The sequence below is a fragment of the Varroa jacobsoni genome, unplaced genomic scaffold (genome assembly GCF_002532875.2).
Source record: "Varroa jacobsoni isolate VJ856 unplaced genomic scaffold, vjacob_1.0 scaffold_226, whole genome shotgun sequence".
NCBI lineage: Eukaryota > Metazoa > Arthropoda > Arachnida > Mesostigmata > Varroidae > Varroa > Varroa jacobsoni.
Genome location: NW_019213128.1, coordinates 138,583 through 160,183, shown reverse-complemented (window position 1 = coordinate 160,183; position 21,601 = coordinate 138,583). Strand labels below are relative to the sequence as shown.

The following is a 21,601-nucleotide window of genomic DNA, read 5'->3' as shown; positions in this document are numbered from 1 at the left end:
TATATTGCAATTGTAATTTGAAGACTCCAAGCACGCGCTGTCTATAGTTTCGATACATGGCGTAAAAGCCGAGCGAAGATGAATCCCAAAGTAACCATAGCAGAGTGAATCAGATCTTGAGCGTTTAAAGGCGCGGGCCCTATGCTATATGCTGCTCTAGACAACGTCTACTGTTAGCAGTAATCGTTGTTGTCGTGACGTCTAGCGTAGCTACACCGAAAAAATGAAAATCGTTCAAACTGTTTCGGCGATCGGCCCGAAAAATAGAAACCATCTAGGAGCAAAATTTAAAACCGTACAATGTTATAAATAGCAAGCAGGATGACCAGTTTTAATGGTGGTATATAGGCGAAGGATTGTAATAAGGCTTTGAGGACAAAAGACATTCCTTCCGCCACCGGTCACGGTTCAGGTATTTCGCTGTGGCGGGGATAGAGTGCGGTAAATAACGACGCAGTTCTAAGTAGTAATATATTATTGGCGGCGGTTATTTGTCAAGCAAATTTATGAGCGTTTCAGATTTAAGATAATGTTACATCTACTTTAATTACGTTTTCTACAGAAACACTAGAGCCAATAATACATCCGCATCATGGTACCATCGAGCTCGAAATGTTACATCGGGCAAGTAATTCCTAAAGCCCAATGCTGCTTTCTTTGTCCGAACGTGAATGTTACCTAGGAGGCGGCGAAACCCGCGAGTGTTTTTTTTTGTTGGTGTATCCTTAAAGTACAGAATTTTTTGTCTATTGAGTTATATTACTAAAATCATTGTACTGGATCCCATTGCCATAACCGTTGCTGGTTGTAACTGTTCCAGTCCCTATTTAGTAACCCGTGGATAGAGTAAACTAGAACTGTTTACTTGTGTCGTTAAAAAGCACAAAAGCATTTCCATAATTTAAATTATGGCTCCATATTTGTGCGTCTTTATCATGAAATTGAGCTAGAATGAAATTGGATTAAGGTACACAAGCGTCAACATGTTTCCGTGTACACGAGAGTTAGTAGAGTTTGAGCGTATCAGCCTTTTCCCTTACTAAAAAGGTTACATACGTCTATAAAAAGCTTTGGAAGCTATTAGCTCGAAAGCTGCAAAATTGAAGACGGCATGGCACAGAAGGGTACTCTCAAATCACATTTTCTAGAGAACCATCAACCGGAGAGAGTTCATCAAGGATACAGATGCGACGTAGATGTATGGAATTATACAAGGGCTAGAGCAGAGCAAAACTCGGAATTTGCGAGTTTTGGTAAAGCCGACAGCCCTACCCCGCATATCGTTTGGGTGTTCCGTTGAAAACTCTACCTATAAAGTTACAGTTAATTCCCATACCTCGTGTCTAATTCGGAAAGTTTCATAGCACTGGCCACTCATTTAACCGTTCTCCATAATAACACCGTGCACTTCCTCCCTTTTGTTTGTTTCTAAAATGTTCTTCGAGTCTCGCTGTTGACTGATGACATCATGAAACAGTGATGGCGCACCCTTATTTTTAATGCCATCCAGGGAACAACAAGTGAATTACGGCCGGACTTGCTTTTTGGTCTAGTGCATTTACATCAATATTCTACCGCGTTCGTTATAATATAGAGTATAAGTCACTGAAAAAAACATTTGAACAAAATCGATTATGTAAAATATGACTGACTACTTAATAATACTCAAATAGTGATCGATAGATTTAAGGGAAGCAGGACGCCTTGTCTAACTCTCCGTATTGCTGGGACGCCTGAGAGCAAGTTCAAGTCTAAACTAGCGAAACAACGGTGCCGATCCTTTCAGTAGACAACTAAATAATATTAATTATTTCAATATGTCTGCAGTAGCCGTTTCGAAAAATAACAATCGGTTTGGCACTATACTAATAACATTTGCATTTAAACGCTTGCGATTGCCCTGACGTGTCATTAAAGAGTGAGACCCTATCGGACATAACCGTTCGATCGCCGTGCCTACTATTATAAAATTTCCAATAAATTCGGGTTCCTGTGAAGCGGTTCTGTCATATGGCTCAGTACCCCAAATCTAATATCTATCTGTCGGGCTCTTGCAAGACTATTTTTATTGCTATTGCTTGGTGGTTTGGCCTTCTCTTTTATAGAAAAATTTGAATTCCGCGTAACCTAGCCGCATTTTATCTACCTAAGTAAGCAACATGCGATAGTGGGTCCAGCATTTCATCTGCCTACTCCCATTTTATACAGACTATTGATACATACGCGCACAGTGAAGTATGGCTTTAATAAATTCATGAATTTTTTCCAGATTCGCCCTGAACTACGGAAATGTCTTGAGCATGCCGCGTGGGAGTCGGAACGAAAAGGCGTTGAAGAAGCACTTGTCCCGCTCTATGAGTACCTTGAGAAAAACTTCGCCAATACTTATTCGGTAACTATAACCACTACGTGTATTGTATATGCAAAACGGTATGCGGCATCGAACAAAAGGCTTCGATCAGGCAGTTAGTACGCCATTCAACCCAAGACAGTGTTAAACAAACGTACGTTACAAATCCTGCTGAGTAACTCCAAGTGATCAAGCATCTCCAATCTCTCTATAGAAAGCTAAATTGCTATATCGTATTTCAGAGTTTGGAGCACATCAATTTTTATAGATCTACCGAAAATATTTGGAAAGTTATGCTGGAAGAACTCGATGCCATTGCTTGGACGAATCGTGGAGCTAGAGTTTCCTTCTTTACCAGACTTGATGATGCTGCGGAAAAAATGGCCGCCCATATTCATGGCAACGGGAACGGGCTTGCGATGAGGGACGTTCAATCGAGTGAATTTAAGGTATATTTTCTTCCTTGAAACAGTGTAAAAGTTTTTGGGGTACGCACAAAGAAGTTGATTTTACCCGGCGCCAAATCATTGAAGAAACCAAGTGCTAGATAAAGTAACAGCGATCTAACCTGACTATGCTTTTAACTGGAGAAATTTACCTAACGAGAGCGATATGAATATATATATATATATATTGATGACTAACGTACTTTTGGATATGCCATATAACCCAGATGGCACTGCGTTATATGGCGTATACGTATTTGACCGAATGTGCCGTAACCAGACTTGTCTTGTCACTCGCCTTTATATCTCTTATACTTATTGTATATGGGGAAGCTCGAACAGAAAGCCAGTTTAGCCGAATTACGGCGAGATCAATTGCTTTGCTAGTGGAGATGTTTTTATAGAAATGGGCTGATTAGCTGAAGTATACTTCGCTTATCGAGAAGCAGCCGTTATCTTTTGTCAGACTTAGATAGAGCTGTCTGCTTAACTTGATAATATTTCGTCTGGTACGGTTATCAATAATATTTAATGATCTCGTTCGTGAAGTTCCGATAGCAACGATACGAATGGACACCTAAGATAGCTGTCAATGTTGACGTAAGGCTAACGTTGATACCGCAACCCACGGCGCGACTGCTCAGTTAGTTTAAACGGGTGTCGAGCTTCAAGTGGGCGCTTTGAAGTTGAAAAATCATAATATTTCTGTATCTTATTTTCGTCGGCTTAAACATGTGGTAGCTTAAACAAAGGAAGTCAGGCTTAGGTTTAGAAACGTATACTTTTAAAAAGAGAAAATAGCGTACCTGAAGCGCCGCTTAACAACGTCAAGTTCCAAACAGTTATTTAATAGAGGGTTTCGTATAACGTTGAGCACTAAGCTCGAAAATATATCTTTAGCTGTTGTCGACCGACTTCTGAATGTAAGGAAATAGACCCACAATCTTCACGGTAGCTCTGCTAATGACGAGCCCAAACAGTCGGACGCTATCGACGGTAGATGATAATTGCTGGTGCATGAAGTCTAATATCTTTTAAGTGGCTCACCTTGTCCTAAGCAATTAGCCTCTCGTATATCCGGCCTGAATCGGATATGGACATACAGTTCAGATAGAAGTTCTGTTTAAAGATCTCAAATCAAACCGGTTTAGACAAGCACGAAGCAACTAAGTAAGCCTATTTAGAATATTCACATTACTAGCACGATACAGAAAATATTATATTCTATAATAGTTTCCGTAAATTAGAGATTGACGAACAGAGCCTGCCCAAAGACTACTCAACTAAATGAGTCATTTGTCTCATACAGAGTGACTTATTATTTTTGTAACGGACAATGCGGCTTCATCAAGTATCAAGATTTTAGTTATGGCTGTCTACTAAGGAGCAGTTCTATTTTGCCACATCCTAACCGACAAGAACACTGAGGTTCTTTAAATCACTGGCGCTTTTTATGCGTTGATGCCTAAGCAAATGTATTACTTAATAATGCGACCTAGTTGCGATCAATAATCTTGTTCTTTAAGGCTTTTTATATATAACCACATAATATTTGTAAGTAGAAGATTTGTTAACCAGTGGCTCGGGCCGAGTAGATAAGGTAATGCCATAGCCTACGCGATGGCCTCTTGAAGCGATTATTACATGTCCTTACGGTCATGTGTCGAACTTAAAGTGTAACCGTTGTACAGATTGGAATGTGCCTCAGTTAGACCTGTTGTTGACTTCGCTTTTGATCATTTTTATATGCTTATGTTATAAAACCGAAGGGCTGTCACGACTCGACTCAAGCGATAATGACAATGAGGCACGGGAGTCCTATTAATTTCTATGGAGGGCAGGAGTACGAACCACAAGTTCTCGAGACATGTTCACCAGAAGATTCCGATTACAGTTAGTAGGACCAAAGCTACCTATCAAAAATGAACAAAAACGATCTTTCTGTCTTCAGGAGTTATACAAACACACATCTAATCTAATTTATATATGCATATATATAAGTTAAATCTTGTGATTGAAAGGTGCTGTTACTATCAGCAAATGTTAGATAATTATACATTTTGGTTGGTTTTGGTCGTTGCAGAAGTTGAAGGTCCATCTCGTTCAAATGTCTTCTCCAACAAACGCGTTAATTGAGGAGTATCTCGTGGCGAGACTAGAGCGGCAAAATAACCGCATCGAAGCGATTCGTCAAGGCGCCCATCCATACGGGTTTCTTGCAGTCAAAGCGGCGATTCTATCATTTGACCAAGTGATTTACATTCACGGTAAGGCGAAATAGCGGAACGCTTTACAGATATACATAAATTCTCAAGTTATATATCGATATGATCGCGAAGTCAGGTTGCAGCAATGGAACCGAGTTGTGACAAGAAATGGCGCTTTAGTGAATCGAGCAGCGTCTTCTGAAACCAGCTGTCTCTAATGGGTTTCCTACGTTTTAAGCATGGTGTTGTATTTGCTTCGTTATTACTTATAACTTAGCCAATAAGGTTCATGCGCTAAAGAGCAACACAAATGATTCTAGTCCTATGAAGCGGATTTTTTACGATTCAGAGCACTTATCCTATAAACTGCGACAGCAGAGGTGATTTAAAGATGACGACCACAAGATAATATTGTGGCAATCGATTAGAAAAATACAAATCAACGATGGAAGTATGAGGTACGATATTCGTTGTCTATTCGAACGAATTTAGCTGGTATGTTTCATATAGTCGTTGTAAATAAAATGTTCTTATAGATCTAAGTTTATTGACTAACAATGTAGCTCGCTTCTTTTTCTTAATTTCAAATATGGCATTTATGTATATAAGCTGTCGGAAGTGTGGCATGTCAAGGAAGGGCACGTTCTTAGGATAAATAAGTTCCTATAATTTATATAAAACAATAACAAGCTGAGGTTTTGTCCACGACCAGACATATAAAGCTGAGTAGCAGCAAACGACAAATTAGAACGGAAGGAATAAGAATAAGGAGAATTCCTAGTATGTCCTGAATTCGAAAATCCTAGTAGACATACACGTATGTGGGGGGCCAGCGTGTCTCTGTGTGGCTTGTGATCGGTATGCACATCAAGTGGCAGAACGATCAGAACCTAGCAAATGTTCAGGAACTAAAATTGAGAACCAATGTTGATAATCAAAGACCCATAATGTCGATGAATACTTGTAAAAAGAACGGTCTAGAATTGGTAACCGCAATTGATGACTGGCATATCGATAAACCATTACTTTTTCCGTAACTCGTCTGCGTAAGAAGCTGCTCTTAAATGGCTGTGATTCGTGATACATTTGAAAGAAATAGGTGGAAATCATTAGGCGGTAGTTATCGAAGGATCATCTAATTAATACGCCTATATAATGTTAATCTGTGATTACAGTACTACGAGCTCGGGACCTCACAGCTATGGACACTAACGGACTAAGTGATCCCTATGTTAAAGTGGAGCTAATGCCCAGACATTTATTTCCTGATGCAGCCGTCAAAAAGACGCAGATTGTCAAGAAGACGCTCAACCCTGTTTGGGGAGAGGAACTAACTCTGTAAGGATAATAATGTCTTTTGTATTTGCAAATTGAACTCGTGTAGAAAATGTAACGTTTCTGTTTGAAACGAACTCGTTTGAATCTGAACTTTAAATACTAGGTGTCAATAGAGCCCACTGATGAAGTGGACTTGAACAATAGAACTTGAATTAAGTTAATGACTAGGCCGATTTTCAGTCTACTACAGATCTATGTATAGCCAACGTATATCGTACTCGATTGACATTTTTAGACAGATTCCTAATCTGACCATCGACGAGGCTGTAAATCGAGCCGATTTTGGTCCATCGGTTTGCATCAGGCTAACCGTCATGGATCACGATCTCATAAGCAGAAACGATTTTGAAGGCGAGTGCTTCCTGTCCCTACGAGAGCTGTCTATCATCGACACGTCTCAGAAGAACCGAGTATCCACAGAGGATCTAAATGCTCTTGATATACAGGATATGCCGCTGACTCAACCTCTTGAAAATGGTAAGCTGTAACTAACGGAAACACATGCTACTCATTCTACTATCTGGTGAGTAAAAAGAAGGATCGCTTACTTACTCAGATTCAACCTTCTCAGGACCACTTTATGACTCTGATCGAAAAATAAAACTACGTAACTAAATGTTGATGCCCTTGTTCTAATGCCGTTCTAATGATAAGGCTGTTAATGTTCGACTGAAGTAAAAAACACTGTGGAGCGGCCAGCGAGTTCTATTGAAGGAACCTTTTGGTATCGGAAACAGGATTAAATGATGTTGAGCGCTAAGCTAATCTACTATCGCGTTACGGTTGTTTTCTAGATGAGTACCTGAGCATTTTGGAAAAACGCGCCTGGGACTCCGATGCGCAAAAGTTTGCCAGTGAACAGAGAAGGAAACAGATGTGAGTGAAACGTCCGCCGACCCATGACTCCTCATGAATTGATAGCGCACCTTGGTGATGAAATTTTCGTAAAGACGGCTCACCAATTAAACAACGGGCTTTATTGACGCTATACTTCCGTTCTATACTTATACGCTATATAAGATGAAAAGTGGAACAAAGGTAACAAAGCCTGACACGTCGCTGACTGTAGGAAATATTATATATTAACGTCTTCTATAGGCCAGCACAGTTTTCAGTTAAATGCCCAGCTGAACACTTAAATATATGTAACTATATAATTCGTCAAGTTCGAATTAATATTTAATAAATGAAAGATACTGACCCGTTGTAATGTTTTCGGTATTAACGATGTAAATGGACGGTATTATCATATTTAGTGGGATGAGATGGCAACATAACGCAAGAGAACTGTCTCGTTGACCTAAAGTCTGATTAGGTGTTCTTCGATTCTTCGAAAAAAAGGTCGATACACTGTCAAAATATGACGACTAGAAGGTGGAACAATACGCTAATCTAGCATCTAGTATTAAATTTAATTATTTCATGCATTACCATTAAACTATTACATACAGAATTATACAGTAGTGAATGATAATTAACCCTAGAAGAAATCTCACACCACCGCTTTATCATAACTCGTTATCATTAGCGTCGCCGCCATTTTGTTTTTGTTGTCAAATTATTGCCATACGTCGTATTATATTCAATTGAGGTCCTAGTCATCTCCAAGAGGTGTCCGTTTGTGCCTCTCTTTTTTTTTCTGCTGTTGTAAATAATAGTATTCAATGAGCAACTATAGTAGTTTATAGTAATCACCATAGTATTGTTAATTTATGGTATTCAATTTACTTCTGCCGGGTTAAATGTAAAGCGTTAACCGTCCATTGCGCCATTAATCGCGCCGGCGCAACTTCCTTCTACAGTTTTGACATATTAGTTACATAGCAGCCCTTACCCCCTGCTTTGCTCTCTCTGTCCGCATGTTTTTCGTCAATGTACAGCCTTAAAGCAAGACTCTTACTCTAGGTACGTCATTTTAGCTTTCTTTCTCAAAATGTCTTGCATTTCCTTTGCGTTAGATAGCTATATAGCATAAGGAACGTTCGTAATCCACGATTCGAATCCTTTCTCGTAATAGAGACAAAAGTTCAGGGCACATCTGCTGTTGTTGTTATTGTGTGACAGTACATATGGAAATAAGCTTAAATATTCTCATAAACTTCACCAAGTACATGGTAACAGATGACCTGGATAGAGGTGTTTACAGACCAATAATTTGTAGCGATGTAAACAATGGCGCCGAGGGCAAAGGCACAGAAGGGACACAAAACTCTAGAGGGCGCGTGTTAATCTAGCCGGCAGCTCTATCTTCCCTAACGGCAAGATTATTCTGCTTGCAAAAAGTAAATATACAATTTACAGTTTACAATTAGTGCAGGAAACACTGGAACGATATACTTTTAGTTTTAATAAAATGTTATTTGAAGAAACCAGTTGAGTCCAACATAATTCATATTCCCAGAGATATCCTATTTATATCTTTTTGTCGATTTTGACATAGCCTCTTTGAGGTAACAAGCACGAGTTTCTCTATTGCTTATGCGGCTCTCGATGACCTGTTAGGAAGTTGCATGATATACACTGACGTATACAAGAACATAAGATGGCAGTCGTCCAATTGAGAGTGGAAAATGCCCTTTCGTTGTTTTTATGCCTTGGTCCATGCGCATGGATCTGGATATGTGATTTTTCGTTACGCGTCCGGGATATAGTTGCAACAGATGTCCACAATGTTAAGCTGACATTCTGGACAAAGCGTGAACTGGACTAATTATTACAGTTACTGCTGAAATGACACGCTTTAGGCCGGATGAAAAAGCGCTACGATATATCGTATATCAATATATTGAATCGTATATGTTGAATCATATATGTCGAGTCATGTAACAACGGCGCTGTCATGTGGGTGCATCTTGGCTTTGACAAGGTATAACCTTAATTGTTTTTGCCTGAATTTCAGAGTTGCCCGAGATGAAGATTAGGCCGTTCGCCTACATTATAATTTCCAAGCCGTGCACTAACCACAGAAGGACGCTCCGAAATATATTTGATCGTATCAAACAATTATGTACAATTGAATTTATCTCATTCCATTAGCTTATATATTATTTATGTTACCAACTTCATTGTACCGATAGAAACTAAGTAAATTCATAGAAGGCAACTAGAAGGAGTGGCAGCAAAAATGAGCGCTTTCTAATAAACAAAGATATAAAAGAAGAAGTGTTTAGTTTACTTAATTTGAACACGCAAAAAAATATATATTTTAATACGTATATACGTTTATAGCTATTTTATATATACATTTCGAACTGTATATGTTCTTGACTTATATTCCCACTTGACTGGTCTGATCCTTTCTAGCTGTGCAAATGCTATGCGCAACCTTAATACTAGGGTCTGCTAGATCTGACTGGGATGGTAGATGATCCAGTCATCCGTGTTGAAGACAATACAGATATATAACATGTAATAAATTTCTGCAAGTAAAGTGGTCCCTCGATATTTTTACTTTTGGACTCTCTAAACTCTAAATGTCACAATTTCGTTTACTCCCATAACCGTTCAGATAGAAATGACCTTCATCATAGAAGACGATGTGACGAAAGAAGACGCTAGCAAGCACATTGCACTTCCAGTATTTCGATAATAAATTTTTATAAAAGAACAAAACATACACACTGCCGTGTTTATTGCTGGGCAGTCTTCTAACCCTTGCTTCGCTAAAAACATCGTAGGAGAGGGATGAAATGCAAGTTTCTTACGCGTTTATATATATATGTATATATATGTATATATCAAATAGAGTCTACTGACTGATTTTTAAAGAAAGCTTGTACTTGAACATGGGAAGCAAGCTAACTCGTATTGACTGAGCCGTCTAGAAACGATCAGTTGGAACAAATGCAAGCACCAGATACTTCCGATGCTATCATGGAGAGCGATTTCTCTGTATTAATCGTAAATTTAATGGTTCAAATTCAATGATTTCATGTGTTACCTATATCTTATGGCATTGTATACAATGAAGCATTGGCTAATCCCATTAATTATTCAGTATGGAGCAGGCCCAACGGAAGCTAGGGTCAGCGAAACGATTGGCCGCACGGAGTAAAGGATTCAGCCTATTAGGATTTTGAAGAAGGATAAAAATTTCAAACAACAATTGAGTGTAGAAAGGTGTCCAGAACTAGCAAGTCGAGCGATTGTCACGAATAATGCCTGAATATTCCTTAGTTGGAATGTTACGCCAGTATGATACGTCATAAAAGTGGCTTAGATTAAAAACATAAAATTTATTCCACATATTGGCTACCAAATTATTTGAGCTTGAAGAGTCCAATCTGAAGTCAACGTTTCCCATCAAGGCAATACTGACTAAATACAGAATCATGAATATTTAGTTTTTCAAATTTAATACTGTCAATAGGGTTTACTGGAAAGTAAAGTATAAAACTAGTCAATACCTTTAATTTCGCCTAGAATTCGTACTGGCCCTTCTTTGCATGAATCTCCCATGCTTTTCTATGAAACTCACTTGCATGGATCCATTCACTGATTAAAACAACAACTGAGATCTGCAGCTAAAGCTACTTCGATAAAAATACGACAGGTAGAGAGCGATCACTGTGACAAAGGCTTGACAACGTGGGGTTCGACTGGATGCCGTACATGTCAGCTGTATATAATTGAAAATGGCACAGATCTCTTGAGGGGCGACGGGCGACAAACGGCTTGTCTGCATAGATCTTCATGAGATCAGAAGGTGTTTTTCCTATTGCCGTCCCGCTAATTCTCATTCAGATGATGTTCTTATCAGCCTTTTTTTGAGACTTTCAATATTTAATTAGAAGCTTGCTTTCCCGTAAAATAATTACCCTGTTCTTATTTATTAAACACACGCTATCAGAGCGTTCTAATCCACTCCGCTTACTAGACAACGTTAGCTATTATATTAACCTTAAAAACGAACGTTTTGCATCAATGAACATTTGGTAAAATGTCATTGAAAGCTAACTTCTGTATTGAAAAATAATCTGTCCTTATCATAGAATAAAGTAGTTTATGTTGTATATAGTTTCTCTTATGTTCTATCTTTGTGCTTAGTTATTTGTTCATTGCTCTGTTTTTTTTTTCGATCATTGTATTTTTGTCACTGGAATTCCGATATTCCGGTGACAAATTAAGTTATAGTACAGCCCAGCTGTTTCGTGCATGAGTTACGCTTCGGATGAAGTACCAAATAACTTTCCAAATGTTCAAAATGGAATGGTCCTAGCGGAAGACATAATGGGAACGCTTGAACTCTAAATCAGAAAAGCATTTTACCATGATTCCTATCTGGTCATTGGGTGCTGCATTCACTAACTTAAACCATTACTTAATAATCGGATAATAATTGTGTTAGCGTAAACGTATCCACTCGATCGTATGTATCATTCAGATATGAAACAGTTACTATTTACATTTACCTAAAATGAGTAATACCAAGCGTTCCTCTATAAATCCGACTTTTAGGTTTATATCGATACGATAACTACTGACGGAATTGAAGTTACATAATGTATGTTACTGTTTTTTTTTTTTTTTTTTTTTTTTTTTTTTATATATATATAACATCTAGTAGGTGTTTATACAGCTAAAGTAAATATAATTAGTTGGTAGCGCCCTACGTGACGTCGTGGCAATTGCCCACACTTGTGGAGCTGTAGTGAGCCGTAATTATAAATGTCTGAGTAAATATCAATGACCTATATAAAGATCGAATGTCTTTTCCGCAGCAAATGGCTGCATAAATATGTCCATTAAATTTAAAAATCTTGTGTGTCTTCAAAGGTAGGTTATGCGCGCGCGAAATTTGCAATTGATATTATCTTAGACTCAGCTAGAAGAGTCGGTCGGTAGTGCTGGTTTAAGAGAAACGCGGGCGGTTCCTGATTTTGAGTTTTTAGATTTTTGCTTCCAGAAGAGGACGCCGAGGACAACCATCATGAGGCTTGCCAGAACTAAACCTGCGGTCACACCCCAAGTGTTTCTCTAAAATAACAAAGTTAAGCAAAGTATTTGTTTAGCGTTAACATTTTTGAGATATTTTCATATGGTGAGAAAAGATTGCATGTACATGCATAAGTTTTCCATGTGTAAAATACCTATTACTGTATCAATATTTTTCATACGAAATCAGAACAGGTCTAAGTTGAAAAATATGTTACTTATCGCAACAGATATTCTTAACTGGTTTTAGAGAGAGTTAAGTAATTTTTTAGCATTCTGTATATGCGCATAGAACAAAAGGTTTTGAAAATTTAAATAAGCCTAGCAAGATAAGATTACCTTTTAGGGAGATACTTTTATTTTAAAAACTCGCAAACAAATTTAATTACTTCGTCAGCATATACATCCTTTTGATCTGTAACCTTAGATTTACCACAAATGGCCTGTGCATAATGTATGCTGGATGGTAGATGTGTAACAAATTAAAATAGCACGATGCATGAAACAGATGTTAGATAGGCAGATTAGATGACTATAGTCAGTCAACTAATGTTTCTTCTCCGCCCCCCCCCCCCTGTAGCTACGATGAGCATAGATTTTTACTTATCTATTAATGGAGTTCGTAAGAAAAAACGATAGGTAAAATAAACATAGCTATATAAAATAACACTGACTAAAAGCAGCTTATTATTCTATTTTCATATGATCAGATCGGCTTACCGCAGACGCCACTGCTGCGTCACGTCGTTCGTGTAGCTTTGCGCTCATCGCGTCCAAATTATCCTGCAGTCTCGGGATGTAATCCGACCAGAATATACGTTGTGACTCCTGATACGGACTTTTTTCCTCAAAATTGTCATTTGATATCTGATCGCAGGATGACACGGCAGTAGTAAAGCAGCAGCCTTTAAGCTAGTGATACTTACAAAATAGGACTTCGCAGCTAATTGGTTCAATCGTGAACGTCGAAGAGGGTGCGCCTTTTCATCTAGTCTACATGTAGATTAACCAAACTCAAGGTTTAGGTGTAAATTTAGAAAGTATGCGTGGTTCATTCCTAAATTGATTCCATCATCTGCACTCATTACTATGCCTCGAGCCATATATTGTAAGACCAGCGAGCGCAAGACAAAGCTGCAGATCAATCGGGCCTATTTGTAAAACCTAATATCGATATGTGCTCTATACTGGTTCGTCGAAAGCTCGATTCTGTCAAATAAAGTGGCTGATTTTCCAACTGTGATTTTACGTAACCCCACAGAGTTGCGTCGCATGGCACCTACGATTTTTTGCGATAAAATCGATTCAGTGGTCTTCAGGAAAGGCCATTGCAACAATTCTCGCTCAGCCAACATTTGCTCACACTGGTGTCGCTGGCCTCGAGAACAAAGTAATTCGAATCGGTTAACATCGCAGCGCTAAGAAATGGCAGTTTTTTTACGCTCACTGTGGTACACGTTTTCTATAGTATTCTTAAGGCAACTTCCTACAATTTAACTTACGCGTACCAAGACGCTCAGCGTTTCGAATAGAACTAACTGATTTCAGCAGAAAACCAAGTACTTCAGGTACGGGGGAGCGTGGAGTGTAGGTGAGCATTAAAGACTGCCACTTCAACTGCTTGTTACGGAATAGTTATAACTATCACATCGAAATTAAATTTTAGATTCAAAGTTTCCGCCAGAACTGTACGTACATTTATTTAATATGTCAGTAAACGAAACAGTATGAGAACGCATGCCTGGATGGCATATGACATGATATACTTAGATACGCCGTACTAATGTTTTAAAGAAAACAACGATATGCGTCTCTCTATGTTCTGGGTTTTACGTCCGGTTCTCGCCATTAAATAGTCCATCAAACAAGCGGCTGGCTGCCGGTACGAAGCGAAGTGAGTCCCTAAGATTAACATGCAAATACGCTACCCTTCAAGCTATTACGGGGACGCAACGATGTCCACTTGCGCGAATAGCAGGTACATACCTTAGTAATAAAAGCGAAGGTAGATAGCTTCGGATTATATTCGGTTAGAAAGAACGGTGAGCGAGTGGAAGTTGACAAGCTTTGCAGGTACACAGCCCATTTTCTGCGTATTTTCTGATCTTTATTTTGTGCTTTTGCGGTTCCTTCGACGCCCACCAATTGAAGTAGGTCGTCCATATAGATCGCGGATTGTTGGTTTCTTAAACTTTGTCCACTAAAAAGTTGTAGATTTTGCCTACAAATACATGCAGCTCAAGTATTACTCTCTGATTAGACCATTTAGTCCTCAATTCTATCTTTCTGTTCTTTGAAGTGAGCAGTCAAGTGAGATCGCTACAATTAAATATGTTTGTAAATGAACGTTTTTGTCACTTTCGTACAATCGTATTTAAGGCGTTTATACACAATATATTTATCTAAGTGTTTTGCCTAGACGAAATGGAAATTGTCGCTTCCTTCATGAAAGACTGTGACGCAATCTCAGTGCACGGCAACCCGACAAAATGAACTATGATGAGAACATACACAATTGCAAGACTGCACATTTCTGGCAACGGTAAGGATTTGTTTCGAAAACATCAATGCCAAAAGTCACTGTGATGTTTTTACCGTATCTAAATCAAGGACGCCCACACAGCCTAAACTATGAATATATAGAGATAAATATGTTGGAACTTTCCTTACCGTAAGGCCGAACGACTCTGGTCAGAAGATTTATTACAATAAAGTAGATTTTACTTTATTGTACGAAAAGAAAGAGAAATCTATTCACAAACCTGAATGACGGTAGCTGAGGATTATTACTTCGTACGTAGATGCTTACGCCAGTACTCGACTCATTACCAGAATGCCACCGTCTAATTTTGGCTTCAGCGTGAAGATGAGCCAGACTGACGACTGGTGTGAAGCTCAGGTAATCCGTAAGCACTGAACACATTATGTCTGCAAATGACGTTTGATTTTCCGACACCTACATGGTCGCACAATATCATTGCGATACATGCTTTATCATATATATGCGAGCATATAATCCTATAGTGACATTAGTTATTGGCCAACATCGAACATTATGTACGGCGATAGATTAGGCGGTGAGCAAGCGCTCGCTGCCTTCGTTTAGTGTTATTGATGGCAGACCCAAGCGGCATCAAGGATGAATCCTTCTTTCCTTACCACCTCGTTTCATTCGCAGCTCCATATCATTACTGATGTTAAAAGCACGATTGTTCATATGGCTAGACTAGGTATGGAAGCAACAGGTTTCGTCATCTGACTTATGCACAAACGTGCGAAAGGTCTTCGCTCCTTAAAAACAGAGAAACTCAAGAGTATAGTATATGAATCAGCTCAGAACTTTACTAAGAAAAAAACGCCAGGAAAGATCTACGTAGTCTCGTTATAGATGGTGTTGCCCACCAACGACAAGTTGCTTAGGATCAAGCATAACTTGTACATAATGGTCAGATAAAATCACAAAATACGACATATTATCTATCAGTTAATAAAGCATAATGTTTATGCTCAGCGTGAAGATAATAATTATGTTTTTGAGTCGTAACAGAGGTGAAATTTATTTCACAGTAGTTAGATTAAATACACGAAAGGACGTGCGGAATCACCGAACGAATTATATAATTACAAAAAGGCTTCTCTTTATCTATTGACATATCCAGTGATATGCATGGCACTGAAAAGTTCTATTTGGAAGGAAGTCAAATCTGACGGACTCCTTCGAAGTCGCATTCGTAACTGAGGCCTTTTTACGACTGTGTTTACAGCCGCTTCGCAGACGACAATAATTAATTACATAGAAGCTTGTTGTCAAAAGCCAAGCTGTGCTCATCTCTACTTTCAGATAACTTCGATGGGTGCTCCCGGAAAAATTATTATCGTGATCTTACGCTAGAGTTTCGTGCCTCAGTAAAATATCAGTAACTCATAATATAGTGTTACGTTACTAATAAGCTCGTAACGATATCATTTACCTGATGGTCCGTGTAGTTTCGGAAATACATTAACTGAACTGAAGTAGTGACTGTTTTCAGAGTGTCAACATATTCCTGATACGGCGCAAGGTACATTTCGATACGCTTGTTGAGCAATATATTTTCCTAGAAAATGTGGAACTTTTCTAAGCTCATGTTTATAGACCGGTAAACTGGTTTCGGAAATTATACAGAATTCGAAAATTTCATAAACGTTTTAATATACCTAAACAAAAAATAGCCGGAGAAACATTCACTGCTATTCAATATCAGTAATTAATTAAGTATTGGTTTAGTTCTAACAATTGAAAGCGTTCGAGAAAAGAACATCAATAAAAAGAAAACAAACTCAGTAGTAGCAAGTACCTGTGATCGAAGTAAAGTACTGGAGGTTCCCTCAACGGTCGCATTGGTATTCATTATACTGGAAACCGTTGGCTCAAGGGCACTATCGTAAGGTCCTGACGAGAAGGAACTATAGCGAAAACTGCCAGCATCTTCCGCATAGCCATACACAATTGCACTGATGTTGTCAAAGGTCGCCGTCCTAATGAGAGGTGGACCGACTCTTTACGACTCGAACTTTTTCAAATAGACAGATTTCTAATATAGGCTAAAGACCATCCTCCAATGCTTCAGTAAGAGCTCAAAACTATGGACTTCACATTTGTGGACAAACAGACAAAACATATGATTAGATTTTATTTGTACAATTTATAAGTAAATTATCGAAATTTCCTTGTTAATAGAGGTGAGAACAAAAACACTATGTTTGAGCGGGCTTACCGAGCAAGTTTTTCGGGCCAGTCGCTGAGATACGATTTCTGATTATCGTCCGTATGATTTTTGTCAGCCACAGGTCCAAAGATAAATCGAGGATGGGCACCTTTTTCCAAGAGGGTCTCTACTTTCAGATTCTGCGAATTTGTTAGTAATCGGAGTCGTGAATCTCTTATCTGCGTAAGCGGTAATTCTGTTTATCATGACTACTGTGCAATATCCATTTCAAGTTAACTGATTAAAATCAAATTAGAACTCTCTTCAGTTGATCAAGGCAGGCTATTTATGCTGGGATTAAAGCATCAAAATACATTTTGGATGATGGGAAATGTCAGCGCAAGACTAACACTTTACTGTTTCCAAATGTTAAACAAACGCCAAACGGACTGGCGGAATATTTCAAATTGTAAAGAGCTAGTGTGTTGTATTTATAATACACGCATCACTGAGAAGCTCGTCAGGATTCGAGAGTTAGTTAGCTTGCGCGGTACTAGCACAGTCAGTGTTCGAACTTCGGCTACAATTCACGCTTGATACAAATGTATGCTTTTTAAAAAACATCAAGCATTTTCAAGTCTACTCTTGAGAGCAGGCTTGTAGCACTGGGCTTAAGTCAACGACCGAGACAACATCTGAAAAAATCATAGCGTCCAGAAAAATGCTTCCATCGCTCTAGTCCGGGTGTTCTAGGGGACCAGCTACTTACTATGGCAATACTCTAGTGTATTTCACGGTATCGTACAGGAGTGATCGCTTAGGGGAACTACCGCAAGACATTGAACAGCTAAAATTGTTACCGAATGGTAACAGCTCAGAAACTCTGAACTTCATGCGTAAATTTATAGATGATCTCAGCTAAAGATTACAGATGATTCTGTCCCAAGTTGATATATGAAACATAATTATACCCTTATTTAAAGTATTTATCGCTAACTACTAATTTCTAATTTGTCTCATCTGCTCGAGTATTGACGTACGTAATTAGGTATTCTCTTAAGTACTGCCTGTCATGTACAGATACCGACATTTCAACTAATAGAACAACGGTTCGGTATTTGATAGGCTAATTATAGAACGAGGACGAAAAATAAACACGAGATGGACATTTGGCTAATTCTAGCAATCGGACTCGTTTTAACAGAATTGATTAATGGGTAGCCATTGTGTAGGTCCGCTAGTACAATATGTTAGTGTATGAATGCCTTAAGTCTAGGCAATAGAAATCGACATTGTTAGCCTAAAGAAATAAGGCTCAAATAGATTAACACCTAAATAATGACTTCTATTGAATAGTCACATTGATACGTAATCTAAAATGCTTACCCGTAGACATTCTATAAATTTCCTGCTGCTGGATGATGTACAGCCTACTTCGTATCCGAAATCAGCGGCGCGTTTCTTCGCGAAGTGTACATTTGCATCTGGACCAAGAGCGCTTCCTCCAGAGATAACAGCTGTCTTTAACCGTAAATGCAGAGAGAGTTCTTATGCCATTCACTATAGGGTCCGGTAATCTACTAGATACTAGGACAGCTTTGAGGTCAGGATGACTTTAAATGTAAAAGTATACTTTTAATAGTGAACAAACACTTATATCTTGTTACAAGGAGAAGGGTAATTCATAAAAGTCATGAAGGTCGTATAATCTTGAGCTCATCTTTTCCTTTAAAAAAGCTGTTAAAATCTTATATCGTTTTAGACATATTTAAATGAGAGTTCGATAACACGGTCATAAAGGAAGACAATATTCAAGAATAACTGTAATAACATTCTTGCAAAAAAATATTTAGAACAATATAAGGGATAAATTATTTGTACTGTCTGGTATTGTCTATGACCTCCTGTTGTTTTTCCATTTAATGACGATTTTTACACAACACACCCTACCAAAATTTAAACAACTCTTCCATAGATCTCCTCTATCAAAGACCAACTCACACAGGTTTTGCCAATAACGGTAAGTACTAATTTCATTTTAACTAAAAATAGCAAATTAATAATTTTCATAAATGCTTAATTTTTCTAAAAAAAAAAAACAAAAACAATGTTTATATTATTGGTCTTGAGCACGATCATTTATCGGAATATGGGTTTACTTACCTTAATGAAGCTATTGAGGCCGTTGATAATATGAATGGAAGCTGAAATTCCTCCCGAACCAAAGCCCAATACAATGATTCGATTCGCGTCAGCCTACAACCAGTCGTAAAAAAAAAATTACGAATTATGAGTAAACATTTGAAGCGTTAACATATCATCCTATCAGAGATATTCTGGCTAGTGTCCTAAAAAAGCTTTTTCATATTCAGTTTTTACCCAAAATAACAGAAAATCACGTCGTACCTTTGCTACATGTCTGAGTATTTCAATAAGTAAAAGTAAAAATAAGCTCAAGATATCACGTATAGCAATTAAGTATTCTTTTTTTTTGTCAGAGTTGAACAGTTATTGTGTCAAACAGCAGTGAGTGATTTGGATGGAAGCCAAATTCAAAGATGCCTTTAATGTGCTTGCTGAGTTTTTAAGGAACTGTAAGGCCATATGTTGATCCCAGAGGCCCAGATTGGCCGGTCCTTCATCGTCCTCAGTTGTGAGGTAGCCTAGAGCTCCAAGGCGGGAGTGTACGACAGCCAGTATACCGATACCCGAATCTTCTACCAGAAAACTGCGTTCCGGTTGTATTTTGTGAGCCACACTCTGCTTGAAGTCGAACCCTTCAATCAGAATTGCCATTGCAGCGTTGCCATCACCGAAAGTCTGAAAATATTGAGTATAAATTACATCTATTAGCTATTTTTTAGATATACAATAGATATATAATATTACAGTATTCATGAGAGTAGGAAACATTGTTTTGTCTTTATTACAGATGGTGCATATTGGATTCGAGCAGGTTTCGCTAGCTCATCCAATTATTTCTGGTGCGAACAACTGGTTTTAACAAACGTTTTAAAAAAGAGAATCTATCAAACTATATTGACAGGTGAAGTTTTGAATCGATGTGTAAGGTATACTAACTAGTGGGTTTTTCTTGGGCATTAACGTCAACTTCAATTTTACTCTATATTGATATATTACGATAATTTAATCACAATAACCACAATGAACCTGTGCACACGAACGTCTGAAAATCCCATTCGAGAAATATCCTCAAAATAGGCCTGACTACGGAGTCATACGTTACAACTTACTATATTCGAGGGGTCATACAACCTAAATCGGGTATAGAGTCATACCTTGTTCGTAATGTAGAGATCTACACGCAGACAATCTTCAGAACTAGTTGTTAGGTCCGTCATGTTCGTAAAAGGATCAATTTGTGCGCATGCCTTCGGCATAGTCCTAGGTGTATGGTAGTACTTTTTGATTTCATCGATGCTTAAGTTCCATGAAAATAGCTCTTCGATTGGTGCTGGCCTCGTGAAACGGAAACGTCCTACAGGCTGGCGGGCGTATGGAATACCGTAGAATGCATAGAATCCAATGTTGTTTTCCGCTGACTTGAGTTCACTACTGTAGGAAACTTCATTGAGAATGATTGTCTTATGCTGACTAAATGAGTCGTTAATCAAGCCTAAGCTTATGATTAGCATCCAAACAAGTGAAGTCTGGGCTGCCATACTGTCGGCCCGCTGCGGTTGGGAGGACAAATCTGTAAATAAAAAAGGGAGCCGAAGTATGTTATTGATAAGTGTAACCCATCCTGCGCCCCGAAGTAAGTATCTATGTTGATGCCGTCGGAGAGCAGCAGTTACCTACAAAGCCTACGAATGATGAACGTAAAGGTAAATTAATGTAAGTTAAACAATTAATATACATATTATCCTACGGACAGTAATATAAAGCATTTCTTATAGTGTAAATTAAACCTGAATAATTTGTCTGAAAACTACAAAAGGCATCTGGAGCTCCGAAGAAAGAAAACAGTTTCTTCCTTAATAAATTAGTCCTAAAAGGTGCAGCCTTGAATATTCTTGAGTGCCAAAAAACAAACAGTCCTATTACATCAGACAGCGCAGTAGCAGCTCTGTGTATACTATAGTTTGTATCTATAAATGCATCCACGTACATAAAACTAATGTTCATCTGAGGTTAGGAAAAATTTATCCGAAATCCAGGGCTATTGCAGTCTTTTAACGGACGAAACAGTGAAGGACCACCGCGCTAGCTAATCAATCACACGTCTGAGCTCTCCAGAGGCCACAGCTCGGCACCTTGGCCTTGGGTGTTACTGTTGAGAAGTAGCCTTGTCACCTTTACTTGAAGAGAATAGGACACCGTCGCTCGTGGGCACTGGCAATACCTTTCAAGTCGACTATGTTAATAATCGACGCCGTAAAGTGCCGGAGAAGGGCGAGCGCGACCGAAACGCGGAGCGGCGCGTTCATGTCGCGTTGACCGGGAGAGCTGATAACGATCGTCGATATAGTGCGGCTCTCTTGTTGGAAGCGACGCACCCAAAGACGGGCGCGGACCTGACGCAGGCATTCTTGTCTTACGCAAGTGTTTGTCATCGGTAACCATTGAATATTCGCGGAAAATGGAGGTGGATTTTTGGTTCTTCTAGTTCATTAT

General features: G+C 38.7%; 2 protein-coding genes across 3 annotated transcripts; one reads left to right on the top strand and one right to left on the bottom strand.

The window, feature by feature from the left end:
* The first annotated feature begins 656 nt into the window (after nucleotides 1-656).
* On the top strand, nucleotides 657-9,777 carry LOC111273779 (BAI1-associated protein 3). 2 transcript variants are annotated; one of them, XR_002688028.2, is made up of 8 exons: nucleotides 657-713; nucleotides 2,270-2,392; nucleotides 2,593-2,799; nucleotides 4,880-5,063; nucleotides 6,179-6,341; nucleotides 6,577-6,818; nucleotides 7,136-7,379; nucleotides 9,241-9,777. XR_002688028.2 is itself a non-coding variant. In XM_022855720.2 (8 exons), exons 1-8 carry the CDS (start codon nucleotides 672-674, stop codon nucleotides 9,260-9,262), a joined length of 1,065 nt encoding a protein of 354 aa, XP_022711455.2. In that variant the 5' UTR covers nucleotides 657-671; the 3' UTR covers nucleotides 9,263-9,777. The 2 variants fall into 2 exon arrangements, 1 of the variants encoding a protein (XP_022711455.2); XM_022855720.2 differs by having other exon boundaries at nucleotides 7,136-7,217.
* Nucleotides 9,778-9,955: 178 nt separating this feature from the next.
* Nucleotides 9,956-21,317, bottom strand: LOC111273776 (uncharacterized). Its single transcript, XM_022855712.2, has 12 exons — nucleotides 21,281-21,317; nucleotides 20,263-20,678; nucleotides 19,526-19,783; nucleotides 19,127-19,219; nucleotides 18,350-18,484; nucleotides 17,033-17,163; nucleotides 16,613-16,793; nucleotides 16,247-16,372; nucleotides 15,038-15,231; nucleotides 14,262-14,496; nucleotides 12,996-13,142; nucleotides 9,956-12,317 (listed from the first exon to the last, which is right to left on the bottom strand). The coding sequence occupies exons 2-12, from the start codon at nucleotides 20,644-20,646 to the stop codon at nucleotides 12,162-12,164; spliced, it is 2,040 nt and encodes a 679-aa protein (XP_022711447.1). The 5' UTR covers nucleotides 20,647-20,678; nucleotides 21,281-21,317; the 3' UTR covers nucleotides 9,956-12,161.
* Between the last annotated feature and the right edge of the window lie 284 nt (nucleotides 21,318-21,601).

Bases quoted from the DNA above. Each gene is read 5' to 3' on its own strand.
- LOC111273776 (XM_022855712.2), bottom strand. From the start codon at position 20,646: ATGGCAGCCCAGACTTCACTTGTTTGGATGCTAATCATAAGCTTAGGC. The intron at 18,485-19,126 runs GTAAGTAAACCC...TTACGGTTAAAG, and splicing joins GCCTCAATAGCTTCATTAAG to ACAGCTGTTATCTCTGGAGG. The intron at 12,318-12,995 runs GTAAGCCGATCT...TTGTTATTTTAG, and splicing joins ACGCAGCAGTGGCGTCTGCG to AGAAACACTTGGGGTGTGAC.
- LOC111273779 (XM_022855720.2), top strand. From the start codon at position 672: ATGTTACCTAGGAGGCGGCGAAACCCGCGAGTGTTTTTTTTT. The intron at 714-2,269 runs GTTGGTGTATCC...AATTTTTTCCAG, and splicing joins ACCCGCGAGTGTTTTTTTTT to ATTCGCCCTGAACTACGGAA. The intron at 2,393-2,592 runs GTAACTATAACC...ATCGTATTTCAG, and splicing joins ACTTCGCCAATACTTATTCG to AGTTTGGAGCACATCAATTT.